Source organism: Nothoprocta perdicaria, unplaced genomic scaffold (genome assembly GCF_003342845.1).
Source record: "Nothoprocta perdicaria isolate Ctin4 unplaced genomic scaffold, notPer1 scaffold_118, whole genome shotgun sequence".
NCBI lineage: Eukaryota > Metazoa > Chordata > Aves > Tinamiformes > Tinamidae > Nothoprocta > Nothoprocta perdicaria.
Window position 1 is genome coordinate 2,310,671 of NW_020454294.1, and position 17,861 is coordinate 2,328,531.

Genomic DNA, 17,861 nt, shown 5'->3' on the forward strand with positions numbered 1-17,861 from the left:
ATATTTACTGTCATGCTATTTTTACAACAGTGATTCATAGTCTTCCTTCAAGCTGGTAGGTTATAGGGAGTAGTTTAAGACTTGAGGAAAAGATTCAGAAAGTACCCCAAGTGTCTTAACTTCAGCTTTCCAGTGTACAAAACCAGACCTCCAAAGGGCAGTAGAGAGGATGGAGGTGCACATCAAATTACAAATTCTAATGAGCAGAGCACACAACAGGTCTAATTAAAGAAAGTAGCTGGGTTGTTGGATGCGCACAGATTACATTTAACCTGCAGGTTTTAAGTTTATATTGAAAAAAATGTATCCCAAGCTGAATTTCCTACCTAGTTTTSTGTGGGTAGGTATTACTTATGACCATTTCTTTTCACTTTGTATAGAATTTCATTGAAGAAAAGAAACTTGAAAAACAGCTGGAAACTGCTGCTCACATCTGTGAAGATTTGAAAAAGCAAAACCTAAGCAGGCCTGACTTGGGTGAGTTCATGTGCATCAACTGAGACTAAGACATCTATTTTGAGCTGATGTCCTGTCACAGGCTTGAATCCCCACCAGCTTCCAATATTTTATGCAAAATGCTGACTGTGTTTTCAAGCTCTCTGTTTCCAAGTTTATAATATTTTTCCCTATTTCATGTCTTAGCTGGTGATCCTCAAGAAATTAACAAACTTTTTAAGACAGTGGAGTCAAAGATTTCCATGTGCAGAGACTATATTTCTAATGTAAATGGTACCTTAAAGAAAGTCCTGACTTCCTGGAGTAATTACACAGAAAACATCCAYTTACTGAAGACGTGGCTGGAAGAAAAACGAAACGAGCAGCCAGAAGAGGTATGTGGTTAGGTTTCTTTGTYGTGAAGGACAAGGATACCTTGAAGTCTCCTAGAGGGAAAGCACTGTACATGGAAGTGTTTGTTTCTAATGCTTTCTTGTTTCCCATTTTGGGAATAAACATTCAGCCGTGTTTTATTTTAAACAATTTCATTGCCCCTGTCTAGATCCCAGCTGAGATTCTGACAAACTGGAATTCAGTGCATGGCTCCTTAAATGAAGCTGGAAATTATCTCATTGAAGTTAGCAAAGAGCAAGTTGGATCAAATATTGCCAAAGAACTGAAGAAACTGAACAGGAGATGGGCTAAGTTCATCAAGAGGACGCAATTTGTAAGTTCCCAAACCCTCCTGTTTTGTGCGACTCTTCTGCCATGGACCCTTCAAAATTTTTATATTCTAAACTTATCAACTTGTTCTTTAGAGGTTAATGAATCAAGTCAACTCGGAATGGTCAGTTTTTGAACAGGAGGAACAGAGAATACATAGAAGCATCCTGTTCATATGTGCCTCTCTTAAATGTCTTTTTGAGACTATGGAAAATACCCGTTTTTTAAAATGAAMACTTTAGTTCCCCTTCTCCCTCCTGTAAAAGGGTATTTTGTTGCAGGATAAAGCTGTTTATTCAATTCTAGACATGGAAGTATTCAATTTCTAAACAGCTTGTGAGCCTTTGCTAAATTGTATAATCTCTGCCTCAGCTGGTAGAAGTCCTTTATTGCTTTGTAGCTATTTCTAGAGTTGCACAACTTTACACCAGTTCTCTTGACAAGTTTTAAGGCTGCTGTAAATTCCTGTAGAACCTGCTTTGTTTAACATGGCTAACATTTCCTAGAATGCATTTACAAGAACGGCATTACCGATCTGCCTGAGAACATTAGAGCTCTTAACTTTTAATTTTCTAAGTTGAGCCTTTTGGTGACATTTTGAAGGTTTTGTTGTGACAATAAATTGCGGCAAAAATAACAACATTTTTGCAGGAGGTGAGGTTACTGAGAATGCAAGAAGATCAAAAGAAGCAAGTTCACAAGAGTGAGGGAAATCTGGAGTCTCCTCTAAAAGCCCTTAGTGATATGGCACACCTTTCAGGAGAAGCTTTTAAGAGTCATACTCAAAAAGAAGAGGTAAAAAGTCCTCTAGTACCCTTACAAGGGCTTAAGGACTTAGGAGCTATTTTTCTGRTGTTGCTTTGGGGCTTTATGTCTATGCCTCTATATATCTGCCTGTATTATATATATATACTTATATATATAATTAGACCTGGTGCAAGGGCAAATGCTTAAGCTCTGGCCTGTGACTGCCAGGACCATTAAAYCATTATCATGATTCTTGGTCCGGGTTCAACCTCTGCCAGCTCTGGCGCTCTCAGACAATTCCCTGCTCAGCTTGGGGAAGGCTGCAGGCCAGGAGCCCTCCATAGGCAGAGTGACCGTGGTCACCTGCTTATAGGGGAGGGGGCCCATGTGCTATCCTGCTTGCTCTTTTATGCCCTGGTGTAGGTTTAGTGTGTATTTCTCCTTCATTCCCTTAGGCTGTGAATGCCAGATGGTTGGTGGAGTGGTGATYGTGTGCTTGAGCAGGGTGCTGGGGAGCCCTCTGGGAGCAGACTTTAGGTGTGAACGTGTCTAACCCTGCACTTCGTTCACAGCTCGTCGAAGAGAGCACAGATGCTGCTGAAAAGGCCGGGGGGCTCCCAGAGAGTGTGGAGAAAATCGAGGTGCTGCTCAAAGGGGTGGACAGCTGGRCAGCCGAACTTGAGCAGCTGCTCGGCCAGATCCATCACAAGGGACGTGTGGAACCTGAGGCAGACGAGCATTTGCAGGTGAAAATGGAAATACACTGCTTAAAATACCGATTCATCAGATACTCATCTTTCTGTGGGGGTTTGTGACTGGGGGTAAAACAAGCCATCCCCAGTGAGGTGTAAGTGAAGGTGGATTTTGTGCTGTAACAGTCTTAAGCAGTCAGGCCTGAGTTAATATGTGGATGTTCTTTCCCATAATAACTCCCAGCCAAGGTACAGATGACTGTTCCATACCTCAGCAATGGCAGCGAGTGCCAGTGAAGTGCTCGTGATGCCATTCATCAGCAGCTTGCTCCTGAGGGATGTTAATTACTCCTGTTTGGAGCAGCACTCACTGCAGACTGAAGCTTTGGAAGGTGCTAAGATGAGAATTTCCCCAGTCATACTGGGCTTTCTGCTGCCTCTCTTCCAGTGCAGGCAGGGAGCTGGGGTGGGCTTGGCTGTGTTCAAGGCTCACCTGTCAAAGACTGGAATACTTTCAAGTGTTTTCAACAACATGCTGGGTAATTTGTGCATCTCAGTTTATATTTGGCACATCCACAGTGAGCACCGATGAATTCTCTTGTTAGTGTTTCCCCCTGGCAATTGACAGATGGAAATATGTGTGTAATCAGCAGCTCAGTGCAAAGTCTGACTTATTTCCTTCAGCTGCCAGTGAAGGTGAGACCGAGCAAAGATGCTAGGCTTGCACTGGAGAAGCTGAAACACTGTCTTATGTTACCACTTGCTATTTCTGCAGCAGGGGCAGGATTAACTAGTGGCAAGGGACTGACTTAGCTTCTGCAGAATTCAGTGGCAGAACCAGGTGTCATTAGATCTCCTCTGTCCAAGTCCTAAGAATAAACACAGATTTTCCTTGTTCTGAATCCACCTGCAGCAAACCTGCATCAAAATTAGTGTGAAGTTATTCAGTTGTGCATTGCGCTGTGTTTAGTTTGCAGAATTAGCTTACAGTTTACAGAAAAGAACTTTTTGTAATTTCTGGATGAACATTTATAAAATAAGCCTCATTCTGCCAGGATGACACTGGTTTGTTAAARAGCATCAAAGTGACAAAAGGCACCTTGAAATACAGCAGCATCYGAAAGCGCGAGGGTCGTTGTACCCGTATGTGTCTGAGAAGCAGAGCTCGGGTCACCTATCACTTGGGGTACAATAGCTCGAGATCAGGAATAAAGCACTGATTATCATTAGAATACTGCTAATTGACAGTCTCAGACAGGAAAATATGTTGAATATTCATGGGTTAAAACAACTCTAATAAGGACATTTCATGATAAATATTCAAATAGAGCACAGTACTTCAGCATGCTAAATAAGTAGCTGCTTCTTGCCTGTTTCGATACTGCAAGAAAATCTTTATATGCTTGCTTTTGGGTGACTTCATGATCATACAAKGCATATCCAGATGCATGGTTTGTATGTTTATTTGGGAAGCCACTAGGATGTGAGAGAATGTTTAAAAATTGCTTTTAATTGGCACCAAGACAGACACATGGGAGGTGTTACCTTGATGGGAAGAACGTGCTAGCGACAGAATTGCCTGTGGATGGCAGCAGGCTTCTTTCCCTCCATACAGAGATTTTGTAGTATGATATATGCTGGCCATAGCTGAAATACAAGATCTTTCTTTGATCAAAAATTGACCATCCATAATCAGTGCTGGTTTTTCAGTTTAGTTTCTCTAAACAAAAAGACATAAATACTGTGCAGACTTCTAATGTTTTTCATTCACCTTGCAGAGCTTGGCTGCAAGAGGAACCTCGAGCCAGGAGCAAGTTGTGGCAGCGGAAGAGATCTTGCAATCCCTGATGCAAAATGCTTCCAGTCAGGTGTCCCAGCAGCCTTTTCATGCCACTGGGCTGCAGGCACGAATTAAAGAAGCCAAAGCCAAAATTGAGGTATTTTTTTTTATTTTTGATCATACACTGACCTAATTTTCTCATTACATGATTAATAAGACCATCTTCACTCCAGTAAAACAGATAGGTTTTATAATATTGAGATCAGTCTTGCAGAGTCTTGTCAGGACAAAATGTAGAATGTTTCAGAGATCAGTATCTCAACTTGAAAAACCTGAGTGATGTTATGARGCAATAGCCTCATATAAATAGTGACACACAAATGTGCTCTGAATAGTGTCTCTTTCTTCCAAGGCTGCCATGGGTGACATAGGTGATGTCTTGCCCAAATCTGAGAAGAGAGCCTCAGAAAAGGAGATTTTGCTCAATTTTGAAGAGTCCCAGAAAGACCTTGAAGCCTCTATTTCAAAGGTGGTGCAACTTGTCAATCAAAAATTAAGTCCTGAAGAAAATATTTCAAGATACGAGGTGAGTTGCTTTTCATRCCATACTGGCTCCTCAGCTAGCTGAATGGAGCAATATTTAGTGTTATTTAATATATAAGAAAAGTAAAGATACCACAGCAAGACAAATAGCAGATATTTTTGGTAGCTATTAATGTTTTTTTCTCCAAATTTTTGATTCAGTATTGTTAATGTATTAACTTGGCAGACCATTTCAGAGGAGAAATGCTTATCTTTTTAGCTACATGTTCTAGTTGGCAGTGCATACGCTGCCTGTTCCTGATCCCAAGGCACTGTATACACTGCCTGTTCCTGATCCCAAATTGCTTTCCATCGCCACCACTAAAGACATTCTCATGAGGCTTCTTATGTCACTTGAGTTAGAGATTATTCCTCTTTAAAAAAAGGGGAATAGAAAGTAACTTGGTGTTTATCTTTTATCTCATTTCCCTGATGAAATGAACTGGTCTTAGGAAATGCAAAGTATAAAAATAACATTTGTGTGACGTTAGGGCCAAGATTTCTCTTTTATATAACACAGGATACTGATAGTTCCACAGCTGCTGTATCTCTGGAGCAGTTGGAATCTTACTGTCTCTTAACTTTCTCCATCATGTTCAGATTACTTTTCTGAACTACAGCCACTTTTTACCTGATTAATAATAAAACATTCCCATCAAGAAATCACATGGCTCAGTTCTTGGAGGAGTTTTTAAAGCAACATTATAAAAGTTGCATCTTTCTTTTTTAAAAAAGGAAGTCTGGAAAATTAACCATTAACCATTCTGTGATTCTGTGAAAATTTAGATCTCTTCGAGAGGGTCTTAGATGAGGTATCAGAAATGAACTGAGGTATCTGCAGCTGGAGTTGCTGTGTGGAGCATAGCGAGTCCTGTTGTGTCCGCGTCGGGGGCAGCCCCTCGCACCCGATGCCTCGCCAGACCCCGCTGCGCTCGCACAGAGAGCTCCCAAAGCCATGTGTCTTCCCTCTCCATGGGATCCCGATCTTTCTCCTTTGGTTCCAAATTTGCCCCTGAAAGCAGAGCTCTAAGAATAGGATTTCTTCTCTCATGAAAGCATAAACAGATATYGTCTCCAACCCATTCACAGATAAAAAAGGGTGGAGAATGCCCTTATGCCCATTCACACAGGGCTGTACATGCCAAGTGTTCATACTTTATGTATGGCTTTTACATGCTACTGATGTTATTTTACTAGGTAAATGAGGCAAATGCAGTTCTGCTTATTTTTCATTTTGATGCTTTTCTTGCAGGAAGCTTTCCATGCTTTGGACAATAATGTTCTTGACAAATTTTTAAAAGCAGCTGAACAACTGAAAAATATTTCATCTGATCAAGAAAAACTAGCAGTGGAGGAGAAGAGTAAAGATCTTCGTAAAAGATGGGATGTAAGATAATATTCAGAGAAGATTTTCTTGTTTTCTCATTAGGCCTGGCAGCTTAGAAAAATAATATTTTTGTTACTTTTAAGTTTGGATGGTTTTTATTTGCTTTTTAGTATTGCTTCTCTTCTCAGGCATACCATGTTCTGAATTTTGCAGGCAGTTCATCATGAAATTACGTCCTGTATCCAGCTTATCATAGAAAGGGAGAAAAAGAAATTTAATGCAACTTTCAAGAAAATCAATAAGCAAATAAGTAAAGAGAAGAAACTCCTCAGCATGGATAAAACCAAAGGGCTCGTCAAGGAACATGAGGTACCTGACATATTCCTTTTCTGCTCACATTCCTGTCTGTGTGAAGGCACTATCTGCCCTTCCTGGTGCTCATTACCTGCATCATCACAGTCTGCGTTGATGGAGCAGGGCTTTGGTGTTTAGTGTCATGGAAATGTAGACAAGAGGCCACCTAAATGTTCTCCTTGACTTTCTGGCTTCAGGTCTTAGTATCCTTGCAGATGGTTCAAGTTAATTGCTTGTTGTTGGGTCTCCCTTGAATTGTATCAGTCACAGATCTGATGTTAGGTGGCTTGAACTGAGAGCACCTTCCCCACGGTGCAGTAGCCCCTGATTGTGCTGCACTTGAATGAACCACAGGGTTAGATACAAAACTTTCATGTGTCGCTGGCTGAAGTGAGCCATAATGAGCATGACCTTTTCCATAGGGATTTATGCTGGTGTGGCCAGGTTTTCATTGGTTTAGTCTCAGCAGATATTGCGTACACAAGAGTAAAGAAATATAAGAATTCTCAGATGCATTCCTTCTGCTTTATTYTTTATTGTATCTTAATTTCCTCTTAGAAATTATTCATGAGAAATAGTGTAAATAGTTTTCGCAATTGCTCTTTCATTATAATAAATGGAAGATGTATTTTAATGACAGTGTGATCAGGACTTGGGACCGGAAAATATAGTAACATAGGTCATTTCAAYCTCAGACAGGAGTCAATATAATCTGAGTACAACTGGGAAATGTGTTGCCATTGCTCTCCGTTTCTTTACTGACTCTGTTTAAAAAAAGAACTGAATGAAAATAAATGTTTGTCTCCTGTTTTGTTGTCTTACACTTTAAGTGCAGTTAYTTGAGAAGACAGTGAAAATAGAAGAATATATGAAAAAAAATGCATATCTTTATAATTTAACATGAGTTTATTTTATTGTTTTCTGTATTTAGGCCTTCTTCTCACACGAAGGCAGCCTGAAGGAACTTAAAAAGTCATTAGAAGATCTTAAAGCTTTGGGAAAACTCACAGAAGCCACTCTCCCAGATGCACAGACCTTGGTCAYGGAGTGTGAACAAAAGCTGGAAAAGCTTCAGCCCCTTGTGGCAGATACTTACGCAGCGCTGCTGTCTCACGCTGGAAAAGGACAGACGTCCAAGAAAGAGTGGGTGACTTGGGTGCATGAGGTGTCACAGCCTCACTGAAATCAGAGAGAGTGGAGAGTTTTTGTAGTATTGTAAGTGCAGTGTCAAGCACATTGCCATGCTACTAAGGGCAATGAAATTTTCTGAATGTTTAATACTGAGTTTCAGAACCACACAAGTTCACTGATTACCCTTTGACAAAGCTGCAGTGTTAGTTTTTAATCTTTAGTCAGATTATTTTTTTTTTCTATTATATTTCATAACTACTTTTGTTCTTAATCTGAACTTTCTTTTAAACCTTAGGGGTGCCATTGTTGCTTCTGAGAATGGAGAAAATTCAAGCTCTTCCCAACAAAGGGATATCTTTTCAGCACAGGAGGTATGCAGTCCATGCTTACTGCGATTATTTCTGTTATTATTCATCTTATGGTAGAACTTCAGACATGTGGTCACAGATCAGAAACCCACTATGCTTGGGAATGTAGATTAAATAAATCATAAAAATTATCTGTTAAAAGGAAGTTACAGCTACCCATGAACCCATCAACTCATCATTCATTCACATGCAAGAAACAGCATAGATATGCTGAAGAGATGTGAGTGGGACCCCAACTTTGCAGCATATTTTGCTGAAGAGAGATTTTCAGCTGGAAGGGCTGTTTCTGAAGCTCTGTGTTCAAGTGTAAGTCTCTATAATGGCCAAGTAACAAGTTGCAGAGGACACATAGGAAAAATACTGTCAGTGGAGGTGTTTGCCTTAGAAAAATGTGGGGAAAAATGGAATGTGTCTAGTTAAAAAAAAAAAAAAAAACAGTTGCTAAGAGAGAGAAAATACTCTTTGGATGGGAGTAAAGCCACAGATAACAGTGTGGCACTCAGCACACTTATTGTGTCTGTGAATAGAATCTCTGATCGAGTGTTTCATGTGAAGTGATTCCTTCTTTCAGGGTTTTACAGTTGTCTACTGATCTTTACTAGGTGTTTTACATTTCAATGTTTTGCTAGATGTTTTACTAGGCGTTCTACAACGCAGAGCTCATTGTTACCTTTTCATTTTTGCTTAGACATCAAGACCTGGTTCAGGTACAGGTTGGGAAACAGATGTGACCCATCACAATGGAGAAAGCTGTGCAAAGAAATATGAGGAAGACAGTGATTTGCCCTTACCAGCTTTACTAGAGAGGTAATTTTTTATAGGATAAAAGGCTTTCATATGAAGAGATGATACCATGCTGTAGACTTACAAATGAGTTGGAAGGATGCACTTCTGCTGTGCTGAGCTCCCTTCTTATTCYACTACGTTTCATTTACTATTACTCTGTTAAAGAATCAAGATAGTAGCTAAATGTTGCAAACATTAGGGCTTTGTAGCAAGAGAACTTGGAACTTGGTGTTCCAAAAAAAAAACTTGGAGTTTTTTTCTCCTCTTTTGTTGCCTTTCTTTGCCTTACTAACAACTCCAAATAAAAAGTAGAAATTGGAAAAACTAAAAAAAAAAAATATATTTTTTGGAGATCTAATACTTTTTTACATACATAAAACTGAATTTAGAGATTGTAAGAAAGGATTTGTACATAAAAATTTGCCAGCTGAGCAGTTTTCTCAGTGTTTCTGTATATCACTCTTTTGTGACCATTAATTTGGGACTGGAGTTAAAATATGCATCTGTAGTAGACTATGCCTATTTTATATGGTAATGCATTGGTCAGAAATTCCCAGCCTGTATTACATCCCATTGAAACAGAGACAATACTCCTTCTGAAAGCCATTGCCTTTTTCTTTAGCTATAAGAATCAAAGAAGTAACTTGGAGGAACTTCTACAAATCAGCAGAGATAAAGTCGCCTCTGGTTTTACTGAAGAAATAAAAGGCACTTCCTGCCTTCAGGATAAGCTACTTGAACTACAGGTAACTATTCTTCTCTTAAAAACATACCCYGTGCCTGAACTGTTGTTTTTTGTTGTGGAACCCCCACCTTCTACATGTTACACATACTGCTAAAGGGTAAGGCGAGCTGGAATAACCAGATTTATTAGCAATAGAGGGAAATCAAGGGTTGTGCATCAAGCAGGTGTGAATTCCCCCTTCAAGGTTCAGTTGTGCCAGTGTGGCCAGAAGCAGAGATTAGCCTGTAGAAGAAGGGCCCACACTTGGTGTTGGGGCATTCATTACTGCAGTTTTTCAAGTCCTTCCTGTGAGCGCACAGGTTAGCTAGATGCAGAACTTGGTTCAATTCTAAGGTTGTTTTTATTCTTTTAAAATTCTTGCAGCAAAAATAGCCAGTCTGTACTTATTGAACCTTTTTAAAAATGCAGCTAAGACATACATTTGATGTGGAAAATCATGTCATAAAATTATGGTAGAGATTTACATGCAAATGATAATGTGGGCTTTAAAAACAGAAAGGAATAGATACTCTTAACTACAAGTATATTTTCAGGTTTGTCCTCTTATGGTGGAATTTTTCTGAATCTTTTGAGTCTTTTATAAAATAGGGTATCAATTAATTCACTTAACTCTGTATATCTTCTAGATCATAGAGAGTGAAAACAATTCTGGCTGGATACAACTGGAAAACATTGCATCTACCTTAGAAAATCTTGTGGATGAAGTAGAGCTGGCTACTATATCTGAAACAAGAAACAAACTGAAAGGAGAATGGAAAGAGCTTCAGGATGTTATAAGTGCCAGGTATAAAATAATCCTGCATGGTATTTTCTAAACTACAGGTAATTGTAATATAACTGAAGTGGGTATTATAGGAAATGCACATTTTAAACTCTGTCTTAATGTGTTAACCACATAAAATTAATCTTATCTTAATATGAATATACATCCTTTGCAGATGGTGTGAATCTCTGCAAGCAGCTCAGGGCCAGGTCTTTGTAATATCACTGTGTAGTGTCCCCATGGTTATCAGTATTTCCTTCAACCTTCTGGTTAAATTCACTGTGGTTCACCCTGCTTTTGTTATCAATCAATAAAAAAACTGCTGGCTTCAAGAGGAGGAGGATTATTACCTAGCTCTATTAGACAGTCAATCACAATGACATGTGGCTTTTTGCCCTGTGTCTTTCTTCAGAAACRTGCTTTTCCAGCAAATGTTTCTTTACCTTTCTTGCAGAACAAACTCTTTAAGGACTGCTTTGGAAATTGTTTTGCCGATAGAGAACGAATCCATTCTTCTGTGTGAATTAGATCAGCGGCTGAACAAAAAGGACATCCGGCAGTTTAATTTGATGAACAGTGATCTTGCATATAGGGAGCTAAAGGTAAGGGGAAATGCAGAGACCATAYCCCATCCAGAACAGTTGCTAATATGGCAAAGAGTTACAAAACTTAGTACTGCTTCTCACTGAGGAATTTGAGACCAGTTACAAGATTTCCCACAACTTCTAGCTCTTAAAAGTATTTTACTCCACTTCTTTTAAAAGACATTGCTCCTGTAGAGACACAGGGAGCCTCAGTGGGGCCCACCGTAAAGAGCACAGTCATGAACATTCCTTCTTGTTGATGACTCTCCTTCGTTCTGGAGTTGTTTTGTTCTCAGCTCCTGTATATTGTAATACTCTGTTCAGAAGAATTTACAGCTGCCATAATTGTGGCCCTTATTTTTTTTTCTTTCCCTGTGTTTTACCATCTGAATCAGTGTTCTCTGTGAAGATTTTTAAGGCTCAGTCTTGGTTTAAGTTACTGTCTTTCACTTGCTARCACTGTTGGTCCTTCTTTCTATTTCAGGAGCTGCAGAGATCCATATTAAATCAGATTGAAGTGTGCAAACAATTGGAACACCTAGACAGTTCAGCAAGGGATGAATTTAATCCAATAGATCTGCAAGCAGCAAGTAAAATTATGGTTTATTATCAAAACCAGCTTGAAGAAATGAGCCGAAAGATGCAGGTCCGAGAAACAGTCTTGAAAGATCTGGAAACTTTTATGGCCTCGCTGAGGAACGTTCAGTTTTCCAATAAACATCCTATAGATCCCTCAGCTCAACCTGAAACACAAGGAAAGGCACTGAGGGAGGCTGCACAAGACCTGTCTCATATGGCAGAAGAGGCAAAATGTTTGGATGRACGCTTGGCAAGAGTTGATATCTGTTTGGAAGATGCTGAACATGGGAGAAAAACKTGCTGTGAAAAACTTGTTCTGACTTTATCTGAAATGCTAAATGAGGCCTGTGATCACTCAACTGAACAGATGCTTATGGAAGAGAAGGACTTAAACAAGACTTTTTCCACAAAAAATAGCGAACTCCTTAAAACCATCCAGGATCTACATGACAGGATTGACAAAATAGGCTTGAAGGATCCAACAATTCCAGCTATTCAACAAAGGTGAGTTTTTTTTTTTTTTTTTAATCAGTGAACTCAAAGTACCCTTAGCACCTTTGCAGTGGGACACCGAAATCTGAGTGTATCTTAAAACACCTGCAGAGCATTGGTGAAACAAACTGTGAGCTTATGGTTGCTTCTCTAGGTCACCAGAGAAGATGACCTTTTTTTTTGCTTCTAAGCACCTGTGTATTTGYGTGTTTGAAGCAGCACAGATGAAGGAAAAAAAAAAGAGGAGGAGGTTAAATTATATGATCTTATTTTTTCAGTAAGATAGATGTCAAACAGACGCTTATGACTAAACAAGTCATCAAAACTGCTGTTTATGAAATAGGAAAAAAGAGGAGACAAAGAGCTTATAAACTCTGCTCGTATTTTTAATTATGCCATAGTTTCCTTTCTGAGACCGTACTTTAAGATGTCCAGCATACAGTTGGATATTAATACAGGATAATTAGCTATATTCCTAMAGAAATGGTGAACATTTGCAATTTTGAATTCATTTCTCAAGGAGTTTGGGTCAGTATAACTCCTCTGACAGACTGTCGGATTGCACCAACTGCAGATGAAATTACACTTTTTATGATGTCATTTAATACAACCACTGTGTCATTTAATGCAGTCAGTATATGCAGCTCAGGATGAATTTCTAGGAAACTTAATAGCTATATTGGGGAAAAGAGTCAAAGACCTACTTTAATATAAGGCTGTATTTCATTTTTTTTTCTAATAAAGAATAAAATCATTAAGGGAATTGGAAAAGGAATTGGATTGTGCAGCRGTTGAAATGAAAGCTTTGCGAGAGATTGCTAATAAGCTCCCACACATCAAAGAAGAAAAAGCAGAGGAAGCAAATGAACAGTGCAGAGTTACAGAGAGTTTATGGGAGGATACAAAACTGTTAATTGCTGAATGGTAAGGAATAGCATTATATTTTGAAGTATTGTGCAAATAAGGATCTTGCTTGTAAAAACTGAACAACAGAAGAGTCTTAGACCACAAAGTAATTGTTACAAAGTAAATGGAATGGTGATGTAGAAGGAAATGTTGTAATTATAGTGCTGCAAGCTATTTTAATGCCAAGAATTGCCCATAGAAATTTGCAGCCAAAGCACTTGGGTTTTATTTATTTTCTAGTGATCACAGTCCTGTCATTTAGCAGGTAGGCTATGGCACATTGGACTGAATCAGGATCAGAAACAAAAGCCTGGCTGCTACTGAGAGTGACAGGTCTACGCTATTGGCTGGGAATTTCATGCCAAAAAAAAAGAAAAAAAAAACACAAACAGACTAAAACAGATGGAAAAGGACATGGAAATTAGAGTGTCTTTCGCAGGAAAAGAGTGAAAGAGCTCTATTTGAAAAGCCTAACAGTGAGGAGTGGGACGAGATGTGATTGATGACCCAGGGCTTCCTCTTAGGCTTTTTAAAAGTGCCTGGGGGTTTGGATGGCCTGGCCAGTCCCAGTGAACCCTTGTGGCTTGTCTCAGTGTCGGCGTCAACTCCCGAGCTGCTCTGGCATCTGCTGCACGCTGCATTTCAGCTTGCTGGTGACGGAGCTCATCCCACAGGTGGGAAGAATCAAATAAACCTGAACTGCTCAGGCCACATCACCATTAAATGTAAAAGAGGCTCATGAAGCGGCAAAAGGCATCTCTGATTGCAAAAACTGTCCATTTACCACAACAGATATATCACAGCATCACTGGGTTTCTGACTGGGGTGCTTCATCCCTGCCATTTTTTGTCCTCCAAAACTAATCAGCAAACTCTTCACATATTTGAATTTAGGAGGAGGAGGCATACAAGCTTTCGGAGATGCTCTTTTATGAATAGGCAATAAATAATGCGTATCTTTCTTAACAGCCAGGATCAGTGTGCCAGGGCCCTGGAGCTCCTGAAGCAATACCAAAGCTGCAAAAGTAGCCTGACCAGCATTATCCAGAAACAAGAGATTGTGCTTTCACAGCAGGTTTCCTACATGGGGAAGGAGAATTTGAACAGGATGATAACAAAGGTGAGTTATGAGAACTTACTAACACAGAAAAAAAAGCTCTTTCTGGGAGTGTTTGGGTGTGCCCAGGCTTCAGGGCAAATGTTAAGTCCGGTTTTCACTTTTCCAAACGATCTTTAAGGACCCTACTCCTCTTTTTCTTTTAAGTTGATTTCTAGCTTTGCGTAATGAATCACAGTCTTGTTACAGGGGAGAGATTGAAAAAATTAGAAAAGTAATGGTTTAATGACAAAATAAGGTAAAAATTTGGTCTTATTGCAAAACACCTCCTGGAAACCACGAGACTTATTTCACCTGTACTGATTGGAATATTTCTATGTTTTCTGCCAAGGTTACATGGTAAAAACTTTTTAGGGAACAGATGTAAAGGTGTCAAACCAGCCAATTTAGAAGTTACTTTAAAGCATTCCTTGAAGCAAACAAAAATTTGTTGTTACTCCTCAGAGCTACTCTGTGCTAGTGGTTTGGATGATTGATTTTTCCCTGCCTTGCCAGGATGATTGCCAGCACCTTGTTGTGCTCCAGCTGCAGGGAAGCTCCCTGTGCCTGGTTGCAATCCTGTTTCCTCTTAACTCTGTGTTTTGGAATGAAAACTCTTAGAATTGGAGTCTGCGATAGCMCGGGCGTGTGCTGGAGTGCTGAGGATTAGTTAGGTAAATTAGAAATTAATAATATACATAATATCAAATAAATATTATAAATAATATAAACTATAATTTAAATTATTAAACGGTAGGAGAAAAGGTCCTCTGCCTTGCTCTGGCTTGTGAATCCTGCCCTGCTGTCCCCATCCAGTACCACATGGTTGGCAGCATCTGTAGAATAGGCTCATCATTTATCTGTAATTCCAGAGCCTTTTCCTATCGAAATGGCCAACACTAGGGGTCAGTGTTTCATTTCCATCRGGCTTCTGTGTTGTTTGTAAACACTGCTCTTACAATCCAGCACAAAGAAGCAGGCTTGTGCACAAACAGCAGGGAGGAAGGAGGGACGTTTCTGTTTCTGGCAGCGTGTATTTTGTAATGACTATTTATAAGTAGCATTTAAGCTTGTTGTTGTTGTTGTTAGCAGTTCAGTTCTGAAATGATTATGACAATTTGCTTTGTTTATTCCTTCTGTGACTGAGGTGCCTTGTATGGATGTGTGTTGCCTTGGATTTCGCATTTACTATTTTTAAAGCAAACTGTTTGGATCCCTGAGTCAGAAGCACACGTGCATAGCTCCCACTATGCTGTTCTGCAGCCAGTAACAAAACAAAATGCTGTCATTCTGATGGGTAGGTCGTTCTGTGAGTGTGGTAGGGATATAACAGCAGAGGATACATCTCTGGCCTCATTACATTACGTAAAAGGGATTATTTTGCGTCATGCTATTGTTTCTCTAAACTGAAAAGAACAGCAAGCTACTAAAAAATGTTTTGCTGGATAGTCTTAAGTAAATACACCTGTAAAGATCCATTTGCTCCTTTTCACAGATTGAAGAGGCAAAAGAGGAATTTAATGATCACGCTGAAGATGTAGACAGAATAAATCAGATCTGCAAAAACCTTCAGTTCCAGCTCAATAAAATGAGAAGCTTTGAGGAACCTCCATTTGAGAATGAGGCTAACATCATTGTGGACAGATGGCTGGATGTATGTAAAAAGTAAATTATCAGGGTGGCCTTATCTGTTATGCATTATAGTAATTGATTCTGACCTGTGAGTAATATTTGGAATAAATTAAGTACAATATGGCGAAGATTCTAGGAAATAAATCCAAGTGTTTACCACAGCAAAGCTTTTAGTGTGTCTACTGGCATAATGTTTCTGGTCTGTCACATAGTTTATATCATGGGCACTCCTCAACAGTAAATGCRATTCTGAGAAATGCAGAAAGGCAGAATTTGTGCCTTTTATATGAATCCATGGGCTTCCACAGCAACTTTAGTGTATTTAGACTYGGGAGACAGTCTGGAGAATTGCAGTGCTGGTGCTGTTGGAGAGAAATGTTTGCTGCTGCAGATCTAAGCAGGGCATCAATACTGAGATTAGATGGTATTTACTCAGAGTAGATAAACATTAATGAGCAAGGCTCCTTCCTAAACCTGTCTTAAAGCTGGCAAGCTGCTGTTGTGATTGGTATGTTTAGCGACATGTGTGGCAGTGATTTAAGCATCTCCTCCATGACCGGTTCACTGTGAAGAAACACGGGATTTTTTCTCCCCTTGCTGCACCACAGTGTAGGTGGTTTCATTTTGCCAGGATTTTATTATACTGCTTTGCTTTTAGAATATAACAACATTTTTGGTATCTGTTTTCTTTGTATAAATCCTGTGGCAGATCAACGAAAAGACTGAGAACTACTGCGATAATTTGGAAAGAGCTCAGGCTTTGTGGGACAAACTTCTTAGTTTATCCAACACAATCGATGCATGGGCAAATGCAGAACTGAAGAACATAGAAGACCGTTCCCTGACCGAAGAAGACCTTACACAGCTGCAGGTAATTTGCATGGAAATACTTTAGTATAAACTCCTGCTGAGGTGGTGTGGGCTTCTGACCGTAAACGTGGGCATCGTGTGTAAATAGCAGCACTGCAAAGAAGCGGACATCACCTTTGTAATTGTATCTGCAAGGACAATTTTGCTGAGCAAAGTGATTGATGCATTGAGGTTACAGGTCTTGGAAACAAATAGGGGGAGAGACCTTTATGTAGGTACAAACTTAGTGGTGATGCAAAACTGCTTTCAGTTAACCACAGCTCTCCGAGTGCTGCTTTAGGCCCCTGTAGCCCCCTAATTCCTTAGTGCTGTGCGAACATATAGTGAAGAACAGGCCAGGAAAGCTTTGCAGTCTGTGCAGAGGGGCACACTTKTTTCCTGCTGCCTAGTGAAGAAGGAGAAGAGGGTAGATGTAGGCTAATGACAGCTTCTCTTCTTTCAAAATGCCTGTCACAAAGGCATGTGAGCCTCAGAAGTGGTCGGGCAATGCGCGGCTGAGGAAGAGACTGTAGATGTGGGCTGCTGGTTCCCAGAGCACCTCTATGTGGCTGGAAAGGCTGCAGAGGGTCTTCAGTGGCTGTGCTTGGACAGACATACACCCACCCACAGAGCCCAGCTCTGCCCATGTTCCTCATGCACAGCTCATAGCCCTGACTCCTGGAGTAGAGGTGCAGGTGGGTATAGAGATGCATGCACTAGCTGTGTGCAGTTASAGACCTTATATTCAGGGGTAAATATTTAACTTCAAACTTTAGGGCCATAACTGACTAGCCATGTTGCTTTGTTGTAGTTGCAGCCATTTTCTGCTAAATACAAATAATTTGCTGTGTGAATTGGGCTGAGGTATAAATCTGTCCAGGCTCATCTTGTTTGAAAACACACAGGCAACTTTTTCTCAGTATTTATATGTTGCAAATGCCCTGGGTTTTGTCGTGCTTATTTGCAGCATTACYGCTACTGTTACTCTTGCCAATTTGTTTTAATTTACAGTGCAATAAGAACCCAAGGTGTTCATTCCATGCAGATCTTCCTGKTGAAACAGGAGTCTAGCTGATGTGCAGGGTGGCTGTTTTGTCCCATTGTTACTGCTTTTAGCTTTGTGTCGTCAGAGTGTACATGGGGTAGTTCAGGTCTCTAAGGACTACATGTAAAGACACCAGCTGCCAAYTGTGTTTTAAGAGCTGTGTTGCTGCATGGACACTACCCAGGGCCAGGGCCAGGGAAAGGGAGGGAAGGAGAGGGCAGGGGAGAGTCAAGAACTAAGGTGAAG

At 40.0% G+C, this 17,861-nt stretch overlaps 1 protein-coding gene across 3 annotated transcripts in view; it reads left to right on the forward strand.

The window, feature by feature from the left end:
• The window catches only part of SYNE2 (spectrin repeat containing nuclear envelope protein 2), a 145,015-nt gene that overhangs the window by 19,058 nt on the left and 108,096 nt on the right, over positions 1 to 17,861 (forward strand). For 2 of the 3 annotated variants that reach the window (XM_026053731.1, XM_026053732.1), the window contains exons 1-6: positions 10,931 to 11,035; positions 11,502 to 12,100; positions 12,833 to 13,012; positions 13,963 to 14,113; positions 15,585 to 15,743; positions 16,431 to 16,592. In XM_026053731.1, coding sequence (XP_025909516.1) covers positions 11,003 to 11,035; positions 11,502 to 12,100; positions 12,833 to 13,012; positions 13,963 to 14,113; positions 15,585 to 15,743; positions 16,431 to 16,592 — 1,284 coding nt within the window. In that variant the 5' untranslated portion in view covers positions 10,931 to 11,002. Of the gene's footprint in view, positions 1 to 380; positions 478 to 642; positions 831 to 997; positions 1,163 to 2,477; positions 2,652 to 4,375; positions 4,535 to 4,789; positions 4,964 to 6,211; positions 6,347 to 6,499; positions 6,656 to 7,571; positions 7,784 to 8,066; positions 8,143 to 8,827; positions 8,947 to 9,547; positions 9,672 to 10,296; positions 10,455 to 10,887; positions 11,036 to 11,501; positions 12,101 to 12,832; positions 13,013 to 13,962; positions 14,114 to 15,584; positions 15,744 to 16,430; positions 16,593 to 17,861 lie in introns of those variants that run through there. The other variant, XM_026053733.1, reaches the window with a different exon arrangement.